This window comes from Carettochelys insculpta, chromosome 21 (assembly GCF_033958435.1).
Source record: "Carettochelys insculpta isolate YL-2023 chromosome 21, ASM3395843v1, whole genome shotgun sequence".
Lineage (NCBI taxonomy): Eukaryota > Metazoa > Chordata > Testudines > Carettochelyidae > Carettochelys > Carettochelys insculpta.
This window is the reverse complement of record NC_134157.1, coordinates 20,763,592-20,781,352: the sequence shown is the minus strand read 5'-3', so window position 1 is coordinate 20,781,352 and position 17,761 is coordinate 20,763,592. Positions and strand designations below refer to the sequence as shown.

The 17,761-nt window shown below is 49.2% G+C and overlaps 1 protein-coding gene across 3 annotated transcripts in view; it reads right to left on the bottom strand.

Moving 5' to 3' along the window:
* The window catches only part of GSN (gelsolin), a 50,652-nt gene that overhangs the window by 12,825 nt on the left and 20,066 nt on the right, over positions 1-17,761 (bottom strand). For 2 of the 3 annotated variants that reach the window (XM_075015437.1, XM_075015436.1), the window contains exons 2-8: positions 10,349-10,550; positions 9,211-9,365; positions 6,383-6,544; positions 5,951-6,100; positions 5,270-5,359; positions 3,259-3,391; positions 1,456-1,544 (exon numbers count right to left, since the gene is read on the bottom strand). In XM_075015437.1, the coding sequence (XP_074871538.1) occupies positions 1,456-1,544; positions 3,259-3,391; positions 5,270-5,359; positions 5,951-6,100; positions 6,383-6,544; positions 9,211-9,365; positions 10,349-10,541 (972 nt within the window). In that variant the 5' untranslated portion in view covers positions 10,542-10,550. Of the gene's footprint in view, positions 1-1,455; positions 1,545-3,258; positions 3,392-5,269; positions 5,360-5,950; positions 6,101-6,382; positions 6,545-9,210; positions 9,366-10,348; positions 10,551-12,193; positions 12,427-17,761 lie in introns of those variants that run through there. The other variant, XM_075015435.1, reaches the window with a different exon arrangement.

Here is a 17,761-nt window from a genome sequence, read left to right as displayed (position 1 = left end):
TCAGGGAGAGTCTTGCCCGGAGCAGGGCAGGGCTGCAGTCCTAGCCAATTTAGGGTGGCCAGGCGTCCTGATTTTATCGGGTCAATTCCAATATTAAGGGCTCAGTCTTATATAGCTTCTAATTATTCCCCCCAACCCTGTCTTGATTTTTCCCACTTTCTGTCTGGTCACGCTAAGCCAATCCCAGCCATAACATGGGCACGGGGCCACATAAATCCCGGGGATGACTCCACAGCATCTGCCCCAAGGAGGGATTCAGCAGAAAAGGGCATTCAAGGGGCAGCCCTAAATTGTCAGTCTCAAACCGATTGCTGGTCAGATGGCTTTCTGGTGCCCCCAGGCCTCACTGGCCGCATAAGGGAAGACCTGGCAAAACCCCTCTCCCCCTAACCACAGGTGGGAGGGGATATTCTGCACCCCCTCAGTGCTGGCTCTCAAAGGGCTTGTCTACACTGGGGTTTTGTTGTGGGTTTGTTTGGGTTTTTTGCGGAAAAAGCCTTTTTTTCCAGGAAAAAAAAAAACCTCTGTGGCCACACTACAAAGAGGGTTGTTCTGGAATAATAGGTTATTTACCTCGAAATAGTAACTCCACCAAAACGAACAACTTTCACTGATCTCCCACCTCCCAGTTTTGAAACGGACTCAGTGCGTACTAAGCAGAGGTACTTAGGACTTAACTGGCCCCCAGGGAGGCACCCCATCATTGCTCTTATTTCAAAACTGGGCTCTGTAGTGTGAAGGCTCCAGTTCAAAATGCTCTTGCAGTATTAATGCTCCTTTCAGAAATAACTTATGTCGAGGTTAGAATGTCAAAATAAGTTATTTATGGAAAACCCTCCAGTGTAGTGCCAGCAACAAGGCGACCACTGGCTGTGAAGCAATAGGTTGTACCCAGCCCATGTGTTGGTTCAAGCCCATTTTAAACACCAATAGTCCTGGAAAGTCTGTGCTACTGTAACCTACATGCTTAGGGGTGTAGTTCACTCTCATGCAGTGGCACCTAGACCACTTACAGGGGAAAGAATGAGTCTCTTCCACAGCCTGAACTGAGAGCGCCCTGGCTTTTAGCTCAAACAGTAGAGACTCCTGCACTAAGCCCCAGAGGTCTCAGGTTTGAGTCTACCTGTGAGCGGTTGTACTACCACAATTAAACCATGGACCTCAAGAACATGTTCTACTGGTTACTGCTGCTCAGTGGGGCTGAGGATAGAGGAATCCCTCTTAAGCAAATGCTGGAGAAGCCATGGGGCAAGTCATTTCATAGGGACATGTTAGTCTGAAGCTCTTTGTACTCAGTGGAAGTAGTTCTGAGTCCCTGCCAGGCAGTTTCTCTCTGTTTTCCTTGCTGCCTTTTGGACAGCCTGAACTGCCACCACAGAGATTTTGAAGTCCACCTTCAGTGGTGTCTGGTGTCAGCCTGTTGGCAGGGCAACGAGGCCCATGGGCCCAGAGTACCTGAGTGTGTTTGGGGTACTGCATCTTGGAGATGAACTCTGAGGCAGTTTTCAGGGCTGCCTTCTTCTCATCAGAGTTTGCCTTCTTGCCTTTGAAGACAACAAAGAGGGCAGCACTGGTGATTGACAAATAACTCTCTTGGATTTAAAAAATAACCCCTCTCCCGCCCAATTTCCTTCATGCCCAGAGAGGAGAGTGAGTCACTCATCTTACAAGCTCAACCCTCCCTATTGCTACACAGCAGAGGAGCTGTGCCTGCAGGTGACATTAAGGAGAAAACTGCAACCATTTGTGCTATAGTGAATGATTAGGATCACCTGGGATAAAGCATTAAATCAATGCCCTGCCATTTTTAGCAGGGACAGCCTCAAGCATTAGAGCTTCTTGGTCCACCCTGTTCTCTGGCAATGGCACACTAGTTTAACCTCCTGGTGGCTGGTCTGCTGATGGAGATGGTTGGATGGGGTTGGTGGTCTGTGATGCACAGTTCAGACTAGAGAGCTGGTAGTCCTTTCTAGCCTGTGACTCAATGACTCTATGACTGTATAACCCACATCCTGTAGTATATGGCCTAGTGATGTAGTCTCATCTTCCAACCCCTACACCCACAGTGTGGAGAAATTTAGCTCTAAGGGTTTGCACATGTGGGATGCCCCTCTGGCCGATCCATGCACGCGCCCCACCGCATGGTGAAACAAGTGCATGGCTGCAGCAGTGGAGGCAGCTCCTCTGGCCCCAGCAGGCTACAGCGGTGGTGTGGGCGTCAGCCTGGGGCAGCTCCAGTGAGTAATCTGGGGGAAGGGGGAGTGCCTGTCTCGGGGAGGGTGGGGGCAGTGCCTGTCTTGGGGAGGGTGGGTGCGGCACCTGGCTTGGGGGTAAGGGGGCTGTGCCTGGCTTTGGGGGGCACCTGGGGCGATCCATTCATTTTCTTTTGGACACCACTGCCCTACACCACCCCAGTCATCCATGATCCACAACCGGGCGGCTTGTGGTCAAAGATCTGTAATGCTCTGATAGGCCACCAGAGGGCAGGAGCCCCACAGCCACGGATCCTCCAGCTACTACTCCCTGCTTTGGCATCTCCAAGATTGAGACCATCAGCTAAAGGGTCACCCACCCCTGGTGCTCCGGCTCCGCAGAGGGAAAGAGGGGACCCAATGGGGGAGCACTTCCACACAAGCCCCTGGCAGAGCACACCCCCACAAGGGCACTCTACACAAAGATCCCTGCAACGTCCTCCATGGAGCCAAATGAACTTTGTAACTTCTCCTTCTAAGCTGCCCACTGGAGACCTCCCCCTTGGGCTCTGCGGTACAACAACCGTCCCTCCACCTGAGAAGCAACACGCCAAATGCCCTTCTGAGCCCTGTGTGCTGCTCCCTCCCTTCCTGCAGGAGCTGCAAATGACCCACACTCCGTGGGACTGACAGTCGCTGTCGGCCCTGGGGCAACTCTGGGGCTGGAGGCTGGCTCCAGACCCTGGAAAGGGCAGAGCTGAGGGTGGAAGGGGTGGGGCTGTGGACAATCAGCCCTTAGCGTTGCCCAGACTGCAGTGCGCCCAACCCGCCAGGCCTCAGAGCCATGTGCAGCAGCACTCTGGCGCTTCAGCAGCAATTTCAAGGGGCCCAGGGCTCCGCCCACTGCTGTAGCAGTGATCGCTGGAAGTTCCGAGCCCCTTTGAATCTCCCGGCCTAGATGCAATCGCCCCTTTGCCCCGACCCTGCCAGCCGCACAGGCTCCCTCCCCACCCCAACCTGCAGGAAGTTGGGACCAAAAATCCAATTGTGCAGCTCCCCAGGGCACCTTTCCAGATGAAGATTTTTCCATCCAGGCCATGGTCCAGAATGAAGCAGTCGTCGGAGTTCAGAGCGGCCTGGGAGAACGGATTCTCATCTGCCACCAGGGAGACAGCCATGTTCCCTGCACCATTGGAGACCTGGGATAATGCAAAAAGAGGATCAGTTTAGAGACACTGCATGGAAGAACCTGGAGGTCTTTTCTCCCCCTGCAATGCTCCACAACAACAGATGCAGCTGGAGCTGGACCTCCCAGGTTGGGTGCGTTGGTTTCTTTCGTGCCTCCTGTCCTTCAAACAGGATCGTCTCGGCACAGCGGTGATGTGATACCAAGGGGCAGCCTGTCTCAAGGACTTCTGGGATTTCTCCCACCCCTGCAGCTCCCCGGGAAGCTACAAAATGGTGGCGCATCTCTCCAATGTCCTCAGTGCTACCACAGTCAGTGCTTTTCAGCACAACCGTCCTGCACTGGAAAGGGCTATTTTGGCATCCTGATGACCATACCAAGGAGAAACCACTGATGGTTTTGCTGGTGCATTTGGTGGATTCAGACTCAAGTTCAGTGGGGGACACCCTGCAGCCCATTAGGGCTCCATCTGGGCTGGTGGACCCCCTGGCCTGTCCCGCTTCCCCATGCACTGGAGCCCTGCACTTCCTACTCTTATCCCTCCCTCTCTGCACTTTCAGAGTGCCAGGAATCACCTGATTCGCTCTCTGTCCCTGCTCCTCCCGCTCCATCCCAGAGCTGGAATGCCACAAATCAGCTGTTCGTGGCAGTTCCAGCTCCAGGAGGGAGGGGACAGAGTGTGAATCTGAGAATCTGGCGTAGTAGGAAGTTCAGGGCTCCAGTGCATGAGAAGCACCCGGGAGAGAGGAGCAGACAGGCTGCAGGTAGAACGCCACTGGGCCATGGGCTGCTGAGGCCCTGAGATGAAGGACAGCCATTCATGCAGCCCACCCACTGTGCGTAGCTGCCCATCACTGTTGTAGTTGCCAATGATCAAGTGCTGGCATCATGAACCTGCATCCCCATGTGTTTATGAGACCGCCCCCCAGTGGAGGAACTACGAATCAAATGGACCACGGGCATGGAAGTAGTCCCTGCGGGGCCAGGCTGAGGGACACGGACCGGCTGCCCTCGCTGTGCCTAGCCACAGTGCTGCATCCCAGCACTGCCATGCCAGCCTGCACAACTGGGGGCTGAGAAAGTAACAAGAGTTTGGTTCCCCTGCACACTGCTTCTACCTCACACCTGACACGACCGAGGAGGGCTCCCTCTTCCCCCACTAAATACAGCTGCTGTGCTAATTCCCTTCCCAGGGCTTCCTTCCCTCCCTGACAGGGGCCAGTCAGTGCACACTTCACAGCAGCTCCCGACAAACCCAGCTGCCGCATGGGAGTCAGTGAGGCCTGGTCAAGGCAATAAATTAAATACAGTTCTTCAGATGCAGCATCACTAACCAAGGGTCCTGCACAGACATACTGTGCGGGCATGGCATGAGTAGCTGGTGACAAAATGACACTCAGCACACCGCTCTGCTCCAGCTCTGTCGAGTTAGAACAGGTTAGACAAACCCCTGTCAGGAACAGCCTGGGGCGGTGGCTCCCAAGGGGCTGTGAGGGTACTGCAGGGGGGCCGTGAAAAAAGTGAAAGATAAATAAAAACGATCGTAGAAAATAAGCTTCAAATATATTGCAAAGTTGCAATCAATTATTATTTTAAATTAAATATCTCCCAATGAGGTTATTAATTGCTGTCCAAATACCTCTGCTGCAGTTTCCTTTTTGTTTTAATAAAGTGTACATAGTGGCTTGAATTGGCTTAGATGGGGGTCTGTGAATCGGTTGGGGCCAGGGAGACTGTGGGTCCACACTGATGAAAAGATTGGGAACCACTGGTCTAGGTTCACTTGCTCCTGCCTTAGGACCTCCCTAGCTCTCATCCAGCCTGACATTTCAATGCTTCTATGGGCCCACCCTTCACAGGGATCTGACAGCAGCCATCTGCTTCTCATTACCTTGTACAGCTTAGCCAGCTTTCTATTGGATGCATCAGCTTTGAGATCATCCAAGGCTCCTTCTGGCAGATCGGGCTTGGGTCCCAGAACCTGGAAGAGAGGAAAACAAGCTGCTCGCTATGTACGTGGATCCAAGAGAGTCGCTGCTCCCCAGATGCTCTGACCACAAAAAAAAACAAAAAAAAAACACATGCACACACACACACAAGAGAAAACTGTAGGTCAACAACATCAAAATTGATATGTTCCAATCTCCAAACTGGGCTTGACACCTGCTGTTCTCTGTCCATTGCACAAAAGAATGGTTAGCAAAAATAACACCAGGACTGTGCTCTGGGCTAGCTCCTGAGAATCACACTTCACACATATCAATGAATGCTTACACTGTGGTGTGGGAAACCGATGGGGAAACTGAGGCACATAAAGGCGATATGACTTGTGCAAGGCGACATAGCACGTGAACGGCAAGGGCAGGACTAGAGCTAGATCTCATGCCTCACAAGTTGTGCTGTAGCCAACTGACTATGATGCTCATGCTGACATTACAGAGCAACAGACACATTCTGTACAGACCTTAGGCACGCAGACCACCCTTTCATCTACAGCCACACTGGTCACCCCATCAGCAGATCGCCCAGAGAGAACATCACTTTGCTTTCAGTAAAATACAAAGAAAGAAACCTGCAGCATCTGCTCCCGCTCTGACCCTTCCTCCACCACGTAGACTCTGCCACGGCCGCTCCGCTCATTATCCCGGATGCCCTTAGCCACCTGGGTGGCCTTCAGCTTTTCAAACCGATTGCTCTTGGATCCACACCACTGGTGGATGTCCTGTAGGGCACAGACAAAGGGCATGGCATTTCAGAGTGCCCTATCCCAGGAACGCAGGACTGCCAGTAGGTGAGTATTTGGGAAGTGTGGGTCTAGAGCCCCACAGTTCATCAGGCCAGGACAATGCATGGCAATAGGAGAGTTACTAGATGAGCTAGACAGTGTGTGACATCACAGGTGGCCTGGAATAGCCTGGCACAACCTAACACAGACCAGGATGAAGAATGACCGGCTCCCATTCCCTGAGGGTTCAGCAAACGTGAGTTTAAGTAACAGACTTACACTGCCCAGATCAAGGATGAAACAGTCTCCGTTGTTGAAACTGTCCCAGCTCACAGGGACCTCAGTAGCGCGAACCGCTCGTTTGCCCTTGATCTGAAGGAGTCTTTGGACGGTCACCTCATTGGGAACCACATGCTTGAAGCCAGAAGCCACCCCACCAGCCTAGGAGAACAAAGATGATAGTAACTCCTACTCGTGCAAGCTCTGAAGGAGTGGAGAGTATGAAATTATTGGGTCTGTGTCAGAGACTCCAGCCTCCTGAGAGCAGCATCACCAGCAGTTGCCTCAGAGGGCAAGCTAGTCCCCCGTCTCTGTGTCCACATAGCACTACATCAATCATCACGCCAAGCCCCACAGCAACTTCTCCAACATACCCCCAGCTCCCTGATATACAGATATATATCCTGAATTCTCATCTATGCTCCAGAATCCAATGAAGTGGGTCTTACCCATGAAAGCTCATTGCCTAATGAATAAAATTGTTAAGTCTTTAAGGTGCTACAGAAATGCTTGTTTTTTGTGGTACCCGGGAAGATGATGCAGAGGATTCTACGACACACCTTCTCAAACTCCCAGCCCACAGGCCATCCCCATCCGGAACCGTTGAGTAATCCAGCCCAGAACTACCGTTTGGCTGGGGCTGTGCATTACCTGTGCCAAATCTCCACGCCTTCCTGTTTCCACCCCGCCCTGTCCTCCTATGACAGCTCATCCCCCCTGCAGCGTGGTCTCAGGGATTACTGAGGGGTTGGGGGGTTTGTCACCAGAGGGCGTGTAGGAGGGCCTGACCTTTGAGGCCCCCTATCCCAGTCCCCCTCCAGCTTGTACTCCAATACCAAATGGCACAACTGCTCCAGCTAGGGTGCCCTGCAGGCCAGGAGTTTGAGACCCCCGGTGCAGAGCACGTCTCTGAATATTGAATACAGAGGAGCTGAGCAGGATGTGGAGAAAGCTTGGCCTATGTCGGTCTTTCCACTGCAGTGTGTGTATGACAATAACATGCCCCTTTGACGACTCTCAGTTACCTGTACATACCACCAGTCACTCTCATGGCTGCTAGGTGAAAGAGTGAACAACAACAAAGTGAATTAAAAAAAAAGAAGTTACAAAGACCACATCAGGGCAGAGCTGGGACTAAATAGCACACACGCTTCCTGACCACCTGACTCTATGCTCTAACCACTGAAACACGCAACTTCTCTCTAAGCAGTCTGTGTCTAGACAACTACCTGTCGCATGTTCTTTCACTCTCCATCCAGAACGTGGGAAGAGAAAACTCACTTTTTTACTATCTGTCATTTTCCTGCCATTTGCCCAAGGGAAAGTTTAAAACATTTTCAAAAATGACATGTCCATAAATTAAAGGCCTCTGTCTGGTAAGAGCTTTGGTGCTATTCTTGGACAATTAAAGTACAGCTTGAACATCTTGTCCAGCACCCTTGGGCCCTGACCAGTGCCGGATGAGAGAATTTGCCAGACCATGGGAGGTCAGTATTCTCTAGCAGCATTACAAACACTTCCACTGCTTACTGGGCTCTTAGAAGACATTTGGGGTAAATTAGAACTAAATAACAGCACAGAACACTGAGAGACATGGTTGGTGGCTGGAAACAAACTTTATGTGACCATGGGAAACTTGGTCACACCCATGATAAGTGGTCGTCCAGCTAACTAAAATCATGCCAGATTATGGATATTGCTGCACAAGAGAGTTCAGGATTAGAGAGGTTCAATCTGTAGTAGGTTCATTCAGCCATCCCCCCAAAAAGACACCAAATTAAAATGAGAAAGGAATGAAATACACAAGGTTATGATGAAGCAATGAAAGAAGTGCAAGAAACTCTCATACAAGGAAAAAAAATCCAACAGGGGAATAGTCTGACATAACTTTACTCTGCTTGTGCTGGTGTGTAGCTAATGTGGATAACTATCTGCAGACAGTCTAGTTCCTCCCCTTTGTTTCCCACCATTCTGCAAGCCTGTGGAAGAAAGATTCTGCACTGTTGTCTCTCACCTCTCTAATATTTCAGGTGATAGATGCCAAGAGAGCTAGGAAAGGAAATGTGGTGGGCAGAGACACAGAAATGCGGGAAAGGCCATGGAGTTAGGTACATGGGGATTTCCCAGATCAGTTGCAGACACCTTGGGACAGCTCCCTATAGCCCTGCATGGATAAAAAAATGTGGTCCACATCCAACCCTCATCTGCCAGACTCAACTCGTCTGCTCTGCGATCCACCTGCATGGATCACCTGCATCCATGTCAGGGAGGGTGCAGGGGGAGGGAGCACAGGTCAGGGAGAGAAGAGACAAGCAGCACAAAAGCAGGGACTGGAGTAAGGAGCAGCAAGGACCCAGGGCAAGTTCAGTTCTCACCAGGCGGTGGGTAAAAAGGTGCCAGACAGGGCTGGCACTCACCCCCTCCTGCAGGGAGATTTAAGATGCAGCTTCTTGCATCCTTTCCCTGCCCACAGTGCAGGGCCCTGCCCAGGCACACACATGCTCCAGTCTGCCTGGCACAGGTGTCTGCTCCACTGTCCGTGGATACCCAGGGGTATGCAGGGCTCTACAGCTCCCTTCTTCAGAGAAAAACAAAGCCCTACAATTGTCCGGGGCTCTCATTTCTGTCTCATTGAATCCACCTGGCTTCTCCTGCTGGGAGCTGCTGTTCTGTGCCCTGTTCCAGATCATCGAAAACACGTGATGAGGACTGTCTTCCCCGTGACCAACAAGAGCGCAATTCTTCCTTGGCTGAGGTGACAGGGGCAAGCGGGGAACTGCTGCTAGCCAGAGGCAGCCCTGCTAGATGGTTTTCCAGCAATTACCTACTTTGTACTTCAGGCCAGATTTGAAGTACCCCAGGAACGTGGCAGATTCGTGCCCCTGCACTTCCCGATGCTGAACAGCCTTCCCATGGAGATAGTCATCCATCTGGACTGTGAATATGGCAGCCGCCCCACTCTCATCCTGACTACAGAAATCCCCTACAAATCAAAGGAAAACAATGCAGAGTGAAGGGAGGCCTGCTGCCTTCTCGCCCAGCTTTTAACCCGGTGCTAACAATTCCTGGAAAAGACTGTGGCCCTGGAGGACTAGTGCCCTGGAAAACCTCAACAGCCAGGTGTTTGATGACAGTCAGTCTGATTTTTCCCTTCCCCGGGGACGAAGCCAGGTAGGGACTGAGTCTCAGCACCGCAGTCTATAAATCAGCTATAACACTGATCGCCTTTACAAGGTGCTCTGAGACCTACGGAGGGAAGGCTCTGGATAAGGGTGAGGTGCTGCTACCACTGACAGCCCGGCCAGCTGACTTGGCAAGAAGGTGCATCTGCTACGGCCAGAAGTCAGGAAATCTAGTGGATACCTAGTGGCCACAGGTGCATCAGCAGCTTGGCTCTGCAGACGGTCAGGAACCCTTGTGAATCACTCTTGCAGGTGAGCCGGCACGGCTACAACATAGCTATGGTGATGCACTCAACTAAAACTGCTTTATTCCTAACAGGCTACACTGCTTCACAGCAGCCAGAGCTGCCCAGGGATGTGTGTTTTGTATGAGGGCTTAACTGAGGTCCTGTCTGCTCCACATGAACATTAGAGACCCCACGCTTGTCTCAAAAGTGAAAGGGTATGTTGCAGAGTCTGAACAAATTTCTTCCCTTTTTGTGGTTGGTCGGGGCTATGATTCGCTGTTGTCCTCCACCCCACAGGTGGCTTCATGTCAATAAGGCAGAGTACAGTGAATGTGTGAAACCCTTTGGGATAAGAAGCGCTATGTGAATATACAATTACGTGAGCTGAATCGTGTCATTTTTGTTTTTTTTCTTTGTGGCAAGGCAGGTTCATCCAGGCAGGTCCTGGGCCAGGGAGAGCAACGCAGTGCAAGAACTTCCCCTTCCCATGTTTAGATCCACCAGCTGGAAGAAATGCCAGCGTCCATTAAGACAGAGACAAGCCCTTCTTCCCTTACCTAACCAGAAATGCAGGTCATACTGCAGGTTCCCACTCCGCTGTTTGATGGTGTTCAGAACCAGATACGCATCTCCAGTGAAGAAGTCGCCATACAGGTTTTTTGGCACGGGGACCAAATCAAATTTCTCAATCCGCCAGATCTGGAGGCCCGGCTCCTTTCCAGCCTTCAGAAACTCTGCGTGTTCCACCATGCTGACGGGCTGGGAGAGGGAATGAAACAGAATTCTCTTAGGCTTCTGCAGTACAATGAAGCTCTTGTTAAATGCAGACTGCTTCTGAAATCCTCATTACTGCCATGCCAAACGATGCTGGGGAAGTTTCCACTGGCCCTTGCACTGAAATCATCTAAGGAAAATCCCCTTTGGACCTTTATTACTTTCCCTGTATACCCACCTCCACTTTCTGTCTTCCTTCCTGTCCTTTCTTCCCTATTCTCAGATTACTTTCTCCATATCCCTTCAGCATTGCTGTTGTTTGTTATGTGCTGATTAGTCATTTATTTGTCCAGGAGGGGCTGGGGTGGGAGGCAGGCAAAAACAACAAGGTTCCCCCTCTACCCATTCCTTTATGTAAACACAGGTTGAAAGACTCCAGGGATCACATTTATTTTCCTTTCACCTATGTATTTTATATGGTTTGCAAAATCACTATAGCGATCATAGTTCCCTAAAACTTATGCGATCTATTGGTCTTGAACAGGCAAAGGCTTTGAGTCCTCTTGTTGCTAGGCTGGAAAAACCACAACAGAGAACAATCTGAAGTTGGCCAGGTGCTATGATGTTATGATGCATTATTTACTCCAATGCTTTTGTGTGGCTTTTATGAGTTACACTCATAAATCACTACAGCTGAAGGCTGCTAATTCCCTTTTAACTAACCTGTCCCCAGCAAACTTTGCAGTTCTAGTTTGCCATTACTGCCTCTGCACTATTGTTATTATTTATTAAGCACAGACAATATGTTATCAATTCTTTGGAGAAAATCAAGTTCTATGGCTACAACTAGAAAGAATTCAGGACAGTAATATTAAAAAGGAATACAGGTTGAATCTCTTTCATCTGGCACCCTCGGGACCTGACCGCTGCCAAATGAGAGAACTGGCCGGACCATGGAAGGTCCGTATTGTCTAACACATCACCTACAATTTCACTGCTGAGCTCAGAAGACATGTAGGGGTAAGTTACAGCTAAATAACTGCACAGAACACTGAGAGCCAGGACTGATGGCTAGAAACTAACTTTATGGGACCACAGGAAACTTGGCCATGCCCATGAGAAGCAGTCATCCGGCTAACAAAAATCATGCCGGACCACAGATGTTGCTGGATGAGACAGTGCCAGATTACGGAGGTTCAGCTTGTACACAAAGCCTAAGGAAGAGCTTGGGTCTCTCTGCCAAGCAGGCCTAGCAGGTGTCTGAGTCCTATCAACTAATAAAGGAGAAAAAGAAAGAAAGAATATTGCACCATAAGCATCCAGTACTGACAAAGAGACATGTTCACAGCTGTTAATTAACACAAATAAACGGTATGCTCAGTTCCCAAGGCAGAAATACAAAATGCAGCAAACTGTAAAGCAATATGGCAAATTAGCTGTGGAATCCAAATATAAAGTGAACCCTTACACCAAAGGGAACCCTTACAGCAAAGGGACACTTCAAACAGTCCACACGTTGAGCTTCCACTCTGCAGATGGCACAGCCTAGTTACTCCCAAATTCCAACCACAGAATCAGGAAAGCCTGTTATGAAAGCTGAAGACTACACAGGCGAATACGACTCTTGGAAGTGTTTTCTTAGCCGAGGACAAGTTTTACAGGGTTTAATGATACGATCAGTCACTTACCACAGCTGGAAAAAGAACAGCTGTTGTAACGAGATAGCAAAGCTCCGCAACAGACATAGAACTTGCATAGCTTAAATGCCGAGCCATTGTGCAAAAACTTGGGAGAAGACGGCAACTCTTTCCCTGTTTGCACTGGTACTTCGCAAGGGTTTTAAAGACGAAAGGGGTTCTTCCCTCCTCCACCTCCAACAGAAGAGAGACTGAGGCTCCCTCTGTTTTCTTGTCAGAAAAGATGTGCTGCACAAGCTGGTGTTTATCACACACAAACACACCCAGCTCCCTCAGAAATAGAAGGGTGTAACGCTCCTATGCACACGGTCCACTTGGAGGCTACACAGATTTATTCTTTTCAGTCATTGATGGAGGCTCAATCCCAAAAGTCAGTAACAGACGCCAATGTGGGATTCATTACAGTGGGTGGTGCAACAATGGACAAAAACTAAATATTTGGTCGGAAGGCCAGTAAGAGAGAGAGGCAGCAGCAAGAATGTATCTGCTGAGAATTGGAAATAGAGTTGATGAGGTGCCCAGGAACAAAACGATTGTTCCAGATGGCAAGGCCTGCAGAGGTGAAGATTCTCATTCCAAGTTTAGGGAATGGCAGAGAGTGCTAGAGCAGGGTGCCCAAAGTGGGGGGGGGGGTCGGCCCCCTCAGGGGGATTGCATTTCATAAGATGGATGCAGTATGATCAGCTGCTGGGTCTTAGGCCCATCCAGCTCATTACAAATGTTGAACTAGGTGACTTTCATGGCTGTGTATTCACATTTATATGTCAATGAATAAAGTTTTTTTGTTCTACAGACTTTTTCTTTCACATACGGGAAGTTGTTCTTCTTTTCATATGAACATAACCAAACTTTCCATTGGTTTGAACTACATCAGACAGGTTGGGGGGCCCTCCTAATTGCAGGGAAGAAAAGTGGAGCCCAACATAAAAAGTTTGCTCACCCCTGTGCTAAAGGGTGACTGATTGAATGATCGGAGAGTGAGGGTGATATGCACATACTTCCCAATATATATAGGCCACGTCTACACTAGACTGGGATTTTCTTGACGAAACTCCGGGGGGTATCTACATGCATTTTGTTGAAGCTATGTACATGTTCTGGGGTGCGGGGGTGTCCCTTTTGTCAACAGAGCAGATCAAAAGATCAATCCGTTTTTATGCGTAGATGCAATCTGTCAACAGAAGTTTTGTTGTCTGCTGGCAAAAGAACCCAGACGAGCACCAGTTAGAGCTAGCTCAGGAATTCCACACCCTATGCTCTAGGGACTTAGCAATGTAACACGCATCTAGCAATCTTTGGGCTTACTGGGTTCCGCTATAAGAGCACAGAGCTGATGTCTAAAGCCTGGAGAACCAGGCCTGTTGTCTCCTGTCATGAGATGAACAGACCCAGCAAGGAGCCTGTTTCCCACAAGCAGCACACAAAATAATGAAGTGACCTATAATAAGACTTCTCCTGATTGTACTGCTGAGCCACATTAGAACTTTGTATGTGTCGTATGCCCCAGAAGGAACTAATCCACTAGAATATAAGAGCCCAGTATCACTACTGGTTGAACCTCTCTCATCCAACACCCTGTGCACCAGACAACTACCAGACAAGAGAATTTGCCAGACCAAAGGAGGTCAATATTGTCTGGCACATTAACAACACTTCCACTGTCTCAGAAGACATTTAGGGGTAAATTACGGCTTAAAAACAGCACAGAACACTGAGATCCAGGGCTGGTGGCTGGAAACAAACTATTTGGGACCACAGGAAACTTGGCTACACCCATGATAAGCGGTTGTCCAACTAACTAAAACCATGCCAGATTATGGATGTTGCTGAATAAGAGTACTGGACTAGAGAGGTTCAACCTGTAGCAGGTAATGGATTTGCTCCTCAAGTTCCAAGCACGACAGGTCTTCACTCTCATGCTAAAAGTTCTGGGTTCAAATGCTGCTGACGACCCCTGCAGAGGTTTGCTGTCACATGCTGTACAGTCTGTGATGGGATGTCTACCCTAGGAGATCAGACAGGGACTGCTGGTACATAGGACATGAATCTCTGTGTGTTTGTATTGCACCCTCCACTTCTGCTTTTAATGTACTGAGAGCATAACTGAGTGGAATCCTCAGATTCATGACCCAACTCTCTTGGAAAATATTTAAACAAAGGTCTGATGCTCCTCCCACCCCACTGAAATCAATCGCCAAACTTCTATCTACCGCCAGGATTCCTGCCCCCAAAAGAGGAAAGCTTTCTACCCTCCTTCTGAGAATCATTTTCGATCTCATTCCGTTTTGCTAGAACACTGTGGGTTTTGTCCCACATTTTCAGAGCTGCTGTTCTGTGTTGGACGCTTGATTATTGAATATTTCAGATCTTGGCACACTCCTGTTCAGTCAACAGATCTTTAACAGTAAGTATCAAAACAAAATGTCTTCGGAAGGCCACAAATTTTAACAGAGAGTAAAAACAATGTCTTCATCCGGCTATGCTTGGACAGAATTTTTTTCCTCTCTCTGGGGAGGGAGCTCACACAGAGCATCAATGGTCTCAAAAGCAGCAAATATTTGCAGGAATCATAAGGGTTGGCCCAGGCAAGTTGAACAGTGCTGGGAAATCATCTGTGAATGGTTCTTACAGCTGTTCCATCTGCAGTCCACCCAAGTCCAGAGGACTACAGTGAAAAACAAATTAGTAACAATGTTGGAAAGAGAGACAAGTCCTTGCAGATGGAAAGACAGCATCAAGTATATATTCATAAACATTTATACAGGGCCAGAACTTGGTAAGCAATTCCACTAAGACAGAGGAAAAGGGACGCCGGGGTAAAATGCCTAAGTAATTCAGGAGCCTAAGTCCTATTTTCAAAAGCGCCATAGACTCCTATATCCCATAAACTAAGGCTCCTAAGTCACCGATGTGAGTTTGAAAATGTTACCTTCCCAGTCCCAATCCTGCAGAGCTTACAATGTTAATTAGACAAACACAAGGGACAAAGACAAAGGAAAGAGATAAAGAAAGGAGAATGAAACAAAAACAATGTGACCAGTATAGTGACCCAATAATAAATTATGGAGTTTTAGGCCATCAGGTAAGGCATACAAGTTCTAATCCTGTGGCTGAGCCAGCCAACTGCTACTGTTAGCAAATGTCAGCTTGCCTGTAACCGGAGTGGCACAAAACCAAGGTTTGGTGCTGAAGGGTTCAAAAGTTAGGCGCTGGTAGAAAACCAAGGTTTAGTGCTGTTAATGACTCATGGCAGGAATCAATAAATACTTGGCTTACTGGGAAGATGTCGCTGGTAGCCAGCATGACAAAGAAGTGGGTGGTGATACAAGTACAGCGTCCAACTCCCACTCACAACTGATGCAAAGTAAAGCCAACATCTTACCCGCAGAAAAGGTGTTCGAGGAGAGCAAAGCTCCAGAAATACAGAGCATAAAATACACAGTTTCAGGGCTGGGGAATTATCAGAACAAGGCGTGGCTGCTTGGAGCTGAAGACAAAAGCCTTTAAGGAAAGAAGCCCCTGTGTTGTGAACAAATGGCAGAAGACAACCACTTATTATGGACACGAGATGCGTGATTAACATCCCCGTAAAAATGACAGGTCTATTTAGAAATGGCTTATAAATGTGTGCTCATTAGTTACAATGCACAGCACCCCAGATGTACAGCAAAGAAAAGGTAACATCTCCAATGCACCTTTAATTCCTAATCATTTGATCACAGGCGACATCTGTGGTCTAGTTTGGGGGCTGCTTTTCCAAAAGCCATTTTCACTGAACTGTGGTGAGATGTTCACCCTGCACAGTCAATGAAAGTATTAACATGGGTCCAACAGCCCAACTAACCCACCTGGCTGAACCTGGAGGATGCACCAGTCCTAAGGAAAGTGAGATGAGATGACATGGGGTGGAGCTGTAAAGACAGGAGGTCTGCCACAAAAGGGGCCACAGGGAGAGAGGGAAAAATTGTGCAGGTATTTCTGGGGAGTTAGAGACTGGTAAGAGTTGTGGAAAATGCTCCTGCAGGTACCTGAAGCAAGCTCCTGTTGCTGATCCTGGTCCAAGAGCAGAGAGCAGAGCCTGGAAGTGAAGCCCCAGGAGGCACTGCTCAGTACAAAGAGCCCAGCAAGGCACTGGGAGAAAGGCCTGAAGAAAGGCCCATAGTAGGACGGGTGCAGGGAGGCTGAGGCAAAGTGTCTGATGGAGCAGAGTGTGCCTGCTTCCAGGTTCTGTGGCCTGGAACCCACTGTGCAGGCTGGGCCTGGGTTCCTCGGGTGGTCACTGGGATGATGGTGTGAAGCCCCCTGACTCAAAGGGATACAGCTGCCTTAAAGCCTAACAAGCCCCATGTACATACAATGGGTCTGAGGCCTGAACGTGAGGACATGAGATGTCTGGGATGGACTTCCTGTTGCCCCAGAAGGAGTGGCACTTAAAGGTGACCTGGCTGAGTTGCAAGAAGAGGCAGATCTCAGCCTGGGGCATTAAAGAGTTGCTGTGCCACACCCAGCCAGGAGGGGGGCCCACTGGTGGTGAGTCCACTCTTCTACAGGATATGATATCAGGGTTCCCTGTAAGCTGAGTGGTTGGGCGGAACCCAGGTGCCATTCAGCTGATTAGCAGAGCACCTGCAGATGTCAGAGTGTTTTTCTACTGCAGTGCGCATCTGCACATGCCTTGGTGCAAAATTTATTTTGCCCCAGATGGAAAAAATTAGGGGGAACACAACAGGCGACTGAGGGCTTCTGCTGAGCCCCAGAGTGATACAGGTTAGACTCCCTTCTGCACTAGCCCCAGTGCCCCCTTGCCAGATATACACCTATTTTCTTCTGATTAGACACCCTCCAGGAAAGGGGCTTTCGTTCTCCTAATCCCCCTCCAACAGCTAGGAACCGGGGTCTGCCGCAGTGGGACTATGATGTAGGTGTCTGTGCACCAGCGACTGGCTGAGAAGTTACAACGTTATTATCCCGTCTTAATAACAAAATGTGACTTATCCTAAAGGCTGAAACAACAAACCTTGGTTAGTTCCTTGGCTGAGGAAGATGGACTCACTGTCCCTGGTGCCGTATGTTCTCTGGCACGTTGTCCAATTTCCTTTCAAAACTCTTAGCAGGTGCAGATCCCGCACACCTCTCTAGAGACATTTTCACCACGTAAAAATTTTTTTCCTAGTATCCAAGGGGAAAGTTCCTTTTCTTAAGCCCACCCCACTGTTCCTAGGGATACCTGCTATTTGCCTCCCTAAGTCACTTCTCTCTCTGGATTTTTAAGCCCTTCCTATGTTTGCAGACTGGCATATTTCAAACTCACCTGTCATGCAGCCAAGCTACATTTACTGACTCCATTTTTTTCTGCACCTCAGTCATTTTTGTTGCTCTTAGAATCATAGAACACTAGAAGTGGAAGGGACCTTGAGAGGTCATTAGGTCCAGTCCCCTGCCCTCATGGCAGGGCCAAGCACCATCTAGACCATCCCTGGTAGATGTCTATCTAACCTGCTGTTAAATATCTCCAGTGATGGAGCTTCCACAGCCTCCCTACGCAACTTATTCTAGTGT